Source organism: Coenobita brevimanus, chromosome 66 (assembly GCF_032717465.1).
Source record: "Coenobita brevimanus isolate Jiangsu-jjx chromosome 66, ASM3271746v2, whole genome shotgun sequence".
NCBI classification, from domain to species: domain Eukaryota; kingdom Metazoa; phylum Arthropoda; class Malacostraca; order Decapoda; family Coenobitidae; genus Coenobita; species Coenobita brevimanus.
The window spans coordinates 36,347,983-36,359,727 of NC_137019.1; the positions used below are offsets into that span (position 1 = coordinate 36,347,983).

The 11,745-nt window shown below is 44.8% G+C and overlaps 1 protein-coding gene across 1 annotated transcript in view; it reads left to right on the plus strand.

Annotated features, from left to right (window-relative positions):
- Window positions 1-11,745, plus strand: part of LOC145405241 (neuronal acetylcholine receptor subunit alpha-10-like) — a 91,550-nt gene that overhangs the window by 68,907 nt on the left and 10,898 nt on the right. Inside the window, exon 8 of the mRNA XM_080276662.1 lies at window positions 2,590-2,708. Within this exon, the coding sequence (XP_080132788.1) occupies window positions 2,590-2,708 (119 nt within the window). The remainder of the gene's footprint in view (window positions 1-2,589; window positions 2,709-11,745) is intronic.

Genomic DNA, 11,745 nt, shown 5'->3' on the forward strand with positions numbered 1-11,745 from the left:
TCAATAAAAGAAAACTCTTGCTGAATTTTCGTGCATAGTCGTTTCGTGCGCGACTAACTGACTTACAAGGAAGGCACCCAAAGATCACCCCTGACTAGGACATGCGAACAACGATCTGCATATAGAGGTCTCTGTTTAAGCAGTGGGTGCCAGTAGGCTAGAGGGAATATAACCCTGCCCAGTGGTCTCATGAAGTTTACTTGTGCACAGATCTTTAATAGGTGAATAACTGACGGGCAAGCAGAGCACTCAAACACGTAGCCGTCAGTTCACTTATCAAGGTCCCTTTTTTTTAGTGGCGGGTCCAAGTAGAATGAGGTGAAGAAGATCCTGCTAAAAAATCCGGAGGGGTGCACTTATTTGTTATGTTACAGGAGCAAAAGACATACCAGAGTAGTCAGGGAGAGAGATGTGTCCGAAGGTCTCATACCAGCCTCCCCGTCTCTCTCTCTCTCTCTCTCTCTCTCTCTCTCTCTCTCTCTCTCTCTCTCTCTCTCTCTCACACACACACACACACACACACACACATACACACACACCGCTTGCTGGCTCAGTGGTAACGCTCTCGCCTGCAATCTGATAGACGGCGATACTCACCTTACTCAGGTTGCGGAAAGTTTCACTGACGAAGCGGGTGGTTACTGTCCCCTCTGAGCAAGGGGATGGGTGTGTGTGTGTGTGTGAAGGTCACAGCCTTGCCCTTTAATCGGACGAATGAGCTCTCAGCTCTCTTCCGGGAGGGTAAACAGCTGACGATCACGACCATCACGTGATCCTGACCAACCCGGTGAGTTACACACACACACACACACACACACACACACACACACACACACACACACACACACACACACACTGTCCTCAGGTGGTTAGGCTTCAGTTCACCTCATCAGTCTGTGATTAACAACGGAAGTAGGATGGGGTACAGAGTTAGAAGACGGGAGGAGGGAAGATTAAGGGAGAGGGAAGGAGAGAAGATGGAGGGAAAGGAGTGAAGAAGGCGTAAGAGAAGAAAAACGAGGGGAGAGAAGAAGGAGGGAAAGGAGTGAGGAAGGCGTAAGAGAAGAAAAACGAGGGGAGAGAAGAAGGAGGGATTAGGAAAGGGAGACGGAGAGATGTAAGAAGACGAGAGGAGAGAGGGGAGAGGATTTGAGTGGAGTGACAAGTTGGCAGGACGAGAGAGAGAGAGAGAGAGAGAGAGAGAGAGAGAGAGAGAGAGATCTGGAGGAGAATCCAAGAGGTTAAGGGAAGAAGAGGGGAGGGAGATAATGGGGAGGAGAAGGAGGATAGGGTAATCAGGAAGAAAGGAGGGGGTGGAAGAAGGAGAGATGAGGAGAGGGAGAGAGGAATAAGAAGAGGGAGAAAGAAGGAAAGAAAGAGAGGGAAGACAGAGGAAGGGGTGGATTAGAAAGAAGGACATAGGGGAAAGGTGAGAAGAGTGAGAAGAAAGATAGATTTGAGAAAAAGAAAGTGAGAAGAGGAAAGAAAAATGGGGAGTGGGGAAAGCAGAGAGGGGAAAACTGAAAGAGGAGGAAACTCTGGGAAAGAGGATGGAGGAGAGAAAGAATGGATTGAGGAGTAAAAGATGGAGAAGTAAGGAGAAGAGAGGGAGGAGGGAGGGAACGGAAGAAGGATGGGAAAGGAAAGTGTGCAGAGAAAGATAAAGTCTTGGGGATGGGCGGGAGAAAATATGAGAGAGAGAGAGAGAGAGAGAGAGGGGCGGGGGATAAAAAGAGAGGAAGAAGAGACAGGAAAGAGGAGAGGAAGCAAAAGGAAACAAAGAGTAGAAAGGAGGACGCGGAGAGGAGAGGGATGGAGAGGGGGAGAGAACAGGAGAAGGAAGAGAGAAGGGGGGGGGGAAGAGAAGGAAATGAGGAGAGGAAGCAGGGTCTGAAGGAAGAGGAAAGAGGAAAGGAGAAAGAGTAGAGTGGAGGGAGAAGATTTTATTAGTAGGGCAGTTAACGACGTAGCAAAATGAATCCCTTGTTGCTTCATTATAACTCCCAGTTGATTAATTCACCACTTTGCCTCGGCTTTTGTCAGCGGGTACTCATTATTACCCACATTTTATAACCTTTCTGGCTTTTTTTTTTTTTTTTTTTTTTCATATTTACACCTGCGTGGGTGATAGTCTGAAGAGAGTAATGTTTTGCTCGGCGAGTGTCTGTGAGCTAAAATAATTCGAACCTTTTGTATCTGATTTTAGAGAAACATGGTGGAAGGTTTGAGAGTTGGCACAGAGACTGACGACGTAAAAATAGGTTAAGGGTCCATGCAGCATAGAAAGGTCAATTTAAAAGTTTTGACTCGACTTAGACTACACTGGCTGGAAGGGTTATGAGTAAGGCTGGATTATATTAGGTCAGGTTAGGTTAGTAATGTCAAAGGAAGTTAAGTTAAATTGTTAGTTGAGTTGGGTGAAGTTAGGTTGGGCTAGGCTAGTTAGGAGCTGCTTGTATAGGCCTCCTGTATTTCTGCATTTATCTTTCTTATTATTATTTATTTAATTTAGTGATGCTCAACCATTTTCCTACCAACATCATGCCAGTGTTCCCCTCCAGTGTCCTACCAGCTTCCTTTGTCTTGCAGCGGACTTCGAGCAGCAGTTCCTGAGGGTGCTCAATAAGGTGTACCAAACCATCGAGAAGAACGAGATGAGACTGGCGGAGCAGGACAGGAGGGAGGCGACCAGGGTGGAGTGGCAGCAGGTGGGTGGAGAGAGAGAGAGAGAGAGAGAGAGAGAGAGGGGGGGGGAGGAAAAGGTAGAGAGAGGGAGGGGAAGTAATCAGGTTGTGGAACAGGGAAGGAAGGAAGCGATGAGAGTGGAAAGATGGCAGGTAAGTGAACTGATTGACTTAAGGAGGGTGGAGTAAGTGGAAGAAGAAAAATTGAAGTTGGAGACTGAACAGGTGGGCCCGCATTCCTGTGGGTTGAGGAAGCTCCCTAACACTTTTTACTAGGCGATTTTTTTATTTTGCTTATTACACCTTTCTGTCCTCTTCTGCGTTACATAAATCCTTCCAGTATCTCCATACCCTGCATAAATTACGTAGAAAATTATATTAACCAGCCATATCCAGTAATAAATCGCTAATTAAGAGGTGTTAGTGAGCTTCCTTAACCGACGAGAATAGAGGCCATGGAGCTAATGAGAACGTGAGTGTAAGGATTGACCTGAGATAGAGCGGTGGAGAGATAGATGGAGGAAACAGGAGGGAAGATAGATATGAAGTAGTGTAGGTGGCGAGGGAGAGAGGAACGAAATGAGGCTTCCGGAGTAGGCTTGTATTATCAGTGGTCTTTTAGATACTTTAACACCTCCTCCATTGCGATTTTTTCCGCATAGTTACCCTCAGTAGCCTCAATCGTAGTAGTACTGTAAGTTGTGTCCATATTACAGAGATATGCCTGACACACAAGAGAATGTTAAGGTCCAGTATGCAAAATAAATCGCTAAGGAAGAGGCGTTACGAAGCCTTCTGTGTTACTCAGAATACAGCACTAGGATGGGAAGGAGGGGACATGGGTGGAGTGATCGCAGGGAGGGGGTGGAGGGAGGAAAGGGTGGAGGGATGGAGAGGAAGTAGGGAAACGGACGAGAAGGAAAGGAGGAGAGCCATGAATGTGGAGTGGCAGTATGTGGGTGAAGTGAGAAGGGTGGGCGGGTGGAAAGACGCCTTGTGGGTGGGTGGAGGGGTGGAGCGGCTTGAATGAGATTATTAAAGTCATTCAGGTGAGTGGAGATGATTAAAAACGGGAATTGGAGGAAGGATGGATTGGAATTAAATGTGTGGAGTGAGTGGAAGGGTGAATAATCTTGGTAGAGAAGTAGAAAGGACCGAGATAGGCAGAGGGGTAGAAAAAACAGGTTGCAGAGGGATAGACTTGCAATAGACAAGTGGAAGAGAGCAGGAGATTAGAAAGGTTGTTGATGGATAGTTGAGATAAAATTGATGTATTGATAGAGGGGGCAAAAAGGTGGTGGTGGTGGGGCAAGAAATGAAGGAGGTGATGAGGATGGAGTGGTTGCAGGTGGTTAGTGGAGTGGGTGGATAGATGGAGAGACAGGAGGTGGGTGGTGGAGTGGGTGGAACGATGGAGAGACAGGAGGTGGGTGGTGGAGTGGGTGGAGAGGTGGAGGAGTGTGAGCCGAGGATGCCAAAGGACTTCTGTGTTTCTCTTTTGTTCTCTTCCTCTTCTTCTCGTCTTTCACTTTTTTTCTCTTCGTCATTCACATCTCTTAATTCTTTTACCTTCCATTTTAAGCTGTCTCTCTTCTATTTTTTTTTCCTCACTTCTCTCGATTTTCTTTCTCTCTCTTCCCTTCTTCCTTTATCATCTATTATTTTTCCATTTCTGCCTTTTCATCCTCCTTTTTCTCTCTCTCATCTTCTTCCTCTTCCTTCAACCTTCTTTCCTCCCTCTTCAGTACTTCCCCTCCTCCTCTTCCTCCTTCCGTTTTATCTTTTTTCCCCAGATCCTCTTTCATCCTTCCTTTTCTCTCTTTCCAGTCTTCTTCCTCTTCCTTCACCTCTCCTTCCTCTCTCTTCTATCGCTCTTCCTCTCCTCTTTCATCTCTCCTCTTTTTTGTTCCTCTTTCTCACACGTATTACATGTCATTCTTCCTTTATGGTTCACTTCTCACCCCCTTATCAAATTTCCTCCGTTTCTCTCGCTTCATTTAACATTCCCTGTCCTAACGTAACATTAACTCTCTCTCTCTCTCTCTCTCTCTCTCTCTCTCTCTCTCTCTCTCTCCAGTTAAATTTTCCGGTCATCTATCCATTCCTTAATTTCCTTCATCCCATTTCCATCCTTCCTTCCTTCCCTCCATCATTAGCATTCCTTCCTTCCTTCCTTCCCTCCATCATTAGCATTCCTTCCTTCTTTCCTTCCTTCCTTCTTTACTTCCCTCCATCATTATCATCATTTCCTTTCTTCCCTCTATACCTACATCCCTCCATCATTATCATTCTTTCCATCCCTCCATACCTACATCCCTCCATCATCATCATTCCTTGCTTCCTTCCTTCCTTTCTTCCTTGCTTCTTTTTCTTTCTTTTCTTATCACTTTCTTTTTCTTTCTGCCTTTCTTCTTTCTTTCCTTTTTTCCCACTAACATCCTTATACGTTGCTCCCTCTATACCTTTTTTCCTTCATCCTTCCTTCATTCCTTCCATAACCACACTACTTTCCCTCCTTCCTGCTTCCTTCCTCTTCCCTCCCTCTCTTCCTCATGGTTCTCCCATTTATTCATTTATCTCCTCTACTTCTCTCTTGTTTTTCCTCTTCATTCACCTCCTTACTGCCATCCTTCCTTCACTCTCCCTCCTTCCTTCTCTCCTCCCTCTCCCTCTCTCAGATCTCCCCTCTCTCTCTCTCTCTCTCTCTCTCTCTCTCTCTCTCTCTCTCTCTCACACACACACACACAAGCATCTCCCTTTGTGTTGTTTTTATCCTTCCATTTTATTCACATTTTCTTTCATCCTTCAGTCCTTCCTTCCTTCATTTCTTCCCTCCTTAAGTCCTTCCTTCCTTCATTTCTTTCTTCCTTCCTTCCTTGCTTCCTTCCTTCTGTTCTGCTTTATGCCCTTTCCTCCCTCCTTCCTTCTTTTCTGCCTCATGCCCTTTCCTCCCTCCTTCCTTCCCTTTTTTCTTCTGTTTTTCCTCTCTTCCTTCCCTATTTTTTTCTGTCTTTCCTCTCTTCCTTCGTCTCTCGCCTTATCTCTGAAACTTCCCTCTTTCCGTCTCATCCCAGATCTTCTATTACACCTACTTTTACAGTTCTCCCTCCCTTCCTTCCTTCCTTCCTTCCTTACTTACTTACTTCCCTTCTTCCTTATTTCATTCAATCATTCATTCATTCATTCATTCATTCATTCTGTCCTTCTTTCTTTCCTTCACACTTTTTTCCCCTCCAATTTTCCTTCCTTCTTCCTTCTTCCATTTATTCCCCTTCCTCCCTTGCTCCATATTGCCTTCCTTTCTTCGTGTTTTCCTGTTTTCTCTATCTCATTCCTTGCAACCTTCCTTCACTCGTTTCTTCTTCTTCTTTCCCCCCTTCTCACTAGTCTTCCTCCATCATTCTTCCTTCACTCTACTCCTTTCCTTCCTGTCTTCCTCCCTTCCTTCTCCCTTCACTCTTTTCCTCTCCCTCCATCTCCAGCCTTCCCTCCTTCTTTCGTTCCTCCCTCCTCTTCTTTCCTTCTTTCTGTCCAGTCTTTCTTCCTTCCTCCCTTCCTTCTGCCTTTGCTCTCTCTCCAACTCTCCAGCCTTCGTTCCTTCCTTTCCTTCGTCCAGTCCTCTCCCTCCATCTCCAGCCTTCACTCCTCGTTTCTTTCCTGTTTCCTCTCCTCTCCTTCCTTTCCTCCAGTCTTCCTTCTTCCTTTCTTCTCCCTGTCCTCTTCCTCCCTTATTCCAGTGTCCCTTCTTCCTCTCCTCTTCCTGTCCTCACCCTCACTTCCTCCAGTCTTCCTTTCATCCTCTCTTCTCCTTATCTTCTTCCTCCCTTCTTCCAGTTTTCCTTCCTCTTCTCTTCTCCCTGTCCTCACCCTCACTTCCTCCAGTCTTCCTTCTTCCTCTTTTCTCCCTGTTCTCTCCCTCATCTCTTCCTGTCTTCCTTCCTCTTCTCTTCTCCCTGTCCTCACCCTCACCTCCTCCAGTCGTCCTTCTTCCTCTTTTCTCCCTGTCCTCTTCCTCCATTAGTCCAGTGTCCCTTCTTCCTCTCTTCTCCCTGTCCTCTTTCTCCTTTCCTCCAGTCTTCCTTCTTCCTCTCTTCTCCGTCCTCTCCCTCCCTTCTTCCAGTCTTCCTTCTTTCTCCCTTCCTCCTCTCCTCTTCCTCCCTCTCTGTATGCATTCCCTGAGCCAGCTGTTGACTCTCTTAAGCACACTGCCAGGGAAATCAAAGACATAAGATTCATTTTCCTCAAGTGACATGAATTACTGTCTTAATCTCTTCAGTCCCATGAGGCATTTCTGTGTGTGTGTGTAATTTCACCGGGTCGGTCAGGATCACTTGATGGTCGTGATCGTCAGCTTTTACCCTCCCGGAAGGGAGCTGAGAGCTCATATAGTCCGATCTAAGGGCAAGGCTGTGACCTTCACACACGCACACACCCGTCCCCTTGCTCAAGGGAGACAGTAACCACCCACTTCGTCAGTGAAACTTTTCGCAGCCTAAGCGAGGCGCGAACTCCCGTCCACCAGTTGGCAAGCGGGAACGTTACCACTGCACCAGCGAGCTGTGTGTGTGTGTGTGTGTGTGTGTGTGTGTGTGTGTGTTTACCAGATAGTTCTATAATTAACTTCAGGGTGAGCGTTTGACTTCGGGGTGAGCTTTTGACTTCAGGGTGAGCTTTTGACATCAGGGTGAGCTTTTGACTTCAGGGTGAACTTTAAACTTCAGTGTGAGCTTTTTGACTTCAGTGTGAGCTTTTAACTTGAGGGTGAGTTTTTGACTTCAGGGTGAGCTTTTAACTTGAGGGTGAGCTTTTGACTTCAGGGTAAGCTTTTAACTTGAGGGTGAGCATTTAACTTCAGGGTGAGCTTTTGACATCAGGTTGAGCTTTTGACTTTTTAAATTCAAGGGTTAACATATAGTGTGGTATTCTCATGTGGTTAGGAAGCTTACAAACACCTCTTCCTAACCGGTTTATTTTTAATTGTGCCTCGTTAATATATTCTTGTGTGTTATTCATGCCATCTATGTCGATATTAAAATGACATAAGACCCAGAAAAGAGGATATTAATGGTTAGTTTGAGAAATAAATCGCTAAGGAAAAGGTATTAGGGAGCATACCAACACCTCTTCTTAATCGGTTTATTCCTGATTTTGCTCCGTTATTATATTCTTGTGTGTAATTCATGCCATCTGTGTAGACCTTAAAAATATATATGACACAGATAAGATGTTGATGGATAGATAGGAAAATAAATCGCTAAGGAGAAGGTGTTACGGAGCCCCTTAGCCGACGAGCATACGGATCTTCATTAATATATAGTGACCTTTTTTTTTACAGGATGAATAATTTTGTATAAGTCTGCTTAAAATGAAAAATGCTTCGTTGGGGTGAAGGGGTTAACTTCTTTATCTACCGAATAAACTAGAGCATAATTCTGTCTGTCTGTCTGTCTGTCTGTCTCTCTCTCTCTCTCTCTCTCTCTTTCTCTCTCTCATTACATAACTTCTCACCATTCTCTTGTCCCTTCATATAGTTTCTCTTCTCAGTGGCTCTCCGGAGGGACGCCTACACCTGGTGGCACTGATATAACCGGGAGGCTCTATTGCGTGGTTATACAAACGTCCCTCAACTCTCGTATATTTCTCACATGGAAAATGGTGAGCCAAAGGAAGAGGGCAGTTTCAGCCCGCAGTTCCTTGGGTTCACGTTTAGATGAGCCTCATTAAGCAGAAGGAACAACTATAACAACAATAATAACAACAATAACAACACAACAACAGTAACAACACAACAACAATAACAGTAACAACAATAACAATAACATCATCATCAATAACAGCATTAAGAATAACAACAGCAACAACAGCAACAGCAAAAACAGCATCATCAATAACATCAATGACGACGACAACATCATTAATAATAACATTCAAAGCATTTATAGTACATGATTCTGTGCTGGTGTGTGCTTTGCTGGTGAGAATGAAGCCTGTCTCATTCCCTGGTCCGTATTTTTGTCACGAACGGAAGCTCCCTAACACCTTTTCTCATGTAATTTATTTTGCTTATTACACCTGGTCCTCCTCTGTGTTACATGAATCCTCCCAGTATCGCCATCCACTGCATAAATAACGTATAAAAGGATATTAACCACTCATGTTCAATAGTAAATCGCTAAGGAAGAGGTGCTAGGAAGCCTCCTTACCCGACAAGAATATGGTCTTTGTCTCACCATTCCGTCCTTTAAGTTCACCTACAAGCATATTCCCGCTAGCATATTCCCGCTAACATATTCCCGCTAACATATTCCCGCTAACATATTCCCGCTAACATATTCCCGCTAGCATATTCCCGCTAACATATTCCGGCTAACACATTCCCGCTAGCATATTCCCGCTAACATATTCCCGCTAACATATTCTCGCTGATTCCTTCTTGCATATTCCTGATGTCCATTGCTATTCGGCACTTCAGCAAGCCTATTGTCCTTGGGTGACGCTCGGGTCGTAGCTCAGAAACTAACCACATGATTCTCTTCTAACTGTTCCCAGTGCATATCCGGGCAAAAAGTACTAATACAAACCCTAACCTAGCCTAACATAACCTAACCTAACCTAATCTAACTTAGCCTAACCTAACCTAACCTAACTTAGACTAACCTAACCTAATCTAACCTAACCTAATCTAACCTAACCTAAGCTAAGCTAACCTAACCTAGCCTAACCTAACCTAACCTAACCTAGCCTAAACCGTGTCCCGTGCGTAACTCCAGCAGACTCCGGGATTAAGCCACCCGCTAATGTCTTTCGGGAGAAGTTAATCACCCTATAATTGTTCCTCTCTTTAAAATATATAAGCATTTCCCCTCTAGCATTAAAGTGATCCATTTCCATATTCCCTACAACAGACCAGCCTACCTTTTTCGTGTCGATATCAGGACTAAATTTTCCTTTTACGAATGTCTGATTGGGTTTTGTGCTGCTTCATTGCGTCCTCACGTGTTCATATTTATTTTTTTCCTTCATATTCTGGTTTTGGAACATTAATTTTGGTTAGAAAGTATTAAACAAACAAGAGAGTAAAAAAGAAAGGAAGAGAATTTACGAGTGAAAAAATATATGAACGAAATAGGAAACACACACACACACACACACACACACACACACACACACACACACACACACACACACACACACACACGAGAGAGAGAGAGAGAGAGAGAGAGAGAGAGAGAGAGAGAAAGAGAGAGAGAGTTAAGGTGAGGGAGGGAGGCGGAAGAGGAGGTAGATGTGGGTTGACAGGAGGGATAATGTTATTGGGGGAGATATGGGGTGTGTTGAATCAGGAAGGAGGGAGGGAAGTTTGAGGGAGATAAAGGAAGGGACGGAGGGAAGGAAGGAAGGAAAAAAGGAGAGATAAAGGCAGGAGGAAAGGAATCGGGAGGGGGAAAGAAAGAGGAAAGGACGGAGAGAGGAGGGAAGGAGGAAAGGAATGGGAGAAAGAAATAAAGGAAGAGGGGGAAGATGTAGCAGAATTAGGAGAATTACGGAGTGTAATGTAAAAATTCAGGTAGATAATGTGAGACGGAAAGGAGGAATGATGGAAGGAGCGAGAGAAGAAGGAGGGGAGGAACAAGGGAAGGAAGGAAGAAGGGATGAAAGAAGGAAGGAGGGAAGGAAGAAGGGAAGGAAGGAAGAAGGAAGGAAACAGGATGAAGAAAAGAAGAAAGGATCGAAGAGGAAGGGATGGTAGAAGCAGAATATGGACTGGAGTGAGGTTGAAAGGGAAGAAGTTGTGGGAGGGAAGGGGAGGGAGGGAGAGAAAGAAGGTAAACGGGAAAATGAAAGAGGGAATGAAGGGGAGAGGAGGGAAAGGAAGGAGAGAAGGAATAGGAAAGAGAGGAAGGCAGAGAGAAGGAAGGAGAGGATGGAAAGAAAGAGAAGAATGGGAAATAGAAGAAGAGAAGGAAGGAAAATGTTGTAGCATAGGATGTAGAAAAGGAAAATTAAAGAGTAATAGGAATGAAGAGACGAGATGGGGGAAGGGAGGAGAGAGGCAAAATGAAGAAGGAAGATGAGATATTACAGTATTTAGGACTGAAGAGAAAGAGGGAAAGCTTTAGAGATAAGGTGAGAGACTTAGAGACAATTAGTGAGGGTGATGGAAGGAAGAAAAGAAGAAATAGAAAAAAAATGAGGGAAGAGGAGAGTGATGGGGGAGGGAAAGGAGGGAGGGAAGAAAGAGGGTAGGGTAGCAAAGATTAAATTTAATACCAAGGGTGGAAGTTTGTGGAAGGTAAACAGAGAAAAAGAATGAAAGATGGAGGGATGGAGAGAGAACCCTGTAGCAGAAGATTTAGAAGGGGGCAGAAAGGAGGAGAAATAGCCGAGAGAGTATGAGTGAGGGGAAACGAGGAATAGAAAGTGGACAGTTGATGGAAGTGTGGATGGAGATAAAGGAAGAGGAAAGTGTAGTGGAGGAATGGGGATGAGACGGAAGAGGGGAAAAGGTTTGAGTAACAGAGACAAGGGGGAGGGGAAACAGAAAGGAGGGACGGAGGGAGGAAAGAGGGAAGAAGAGAAGGAAGAGAAAAGAGTCGTAGATTAAATGGAATGAGTCAGATGGGGGAAATTTTCAGAATGAGGCTCTACGTTCTCCTCCTTCCAAAAAACTCACATTGCTCCAAAAAGTACAGTAGGGTGAAATTGTCTCCTTACATAACACAATTCTCCGTTGGTATTTTCAGGCTATTGGTGCTGGAGAGGGACGCTTTACGTAGTGACTCATCTCTGCTTGATTCAGCTTACCTTGACTCACCTCACTTGACTCACCTACATACTCACCCCAGCTTGACCTACCTATATTCTCACCCCAGCTTGACCCTCCAACACATTCACCACAGCTTAACTAATCTCTGTTACAATATTCAGTCTGCTCGCAACCATAAACTTTATTTTATCCTTGCTTTACTCCAGATTATTTTGTTCAGCTGAGGAGAGCTTTAGAAAGATTAGTTAGAGCTTTCGTTACCCATTTCAGACGTTGGTGCCTTTCTTGTCTTAT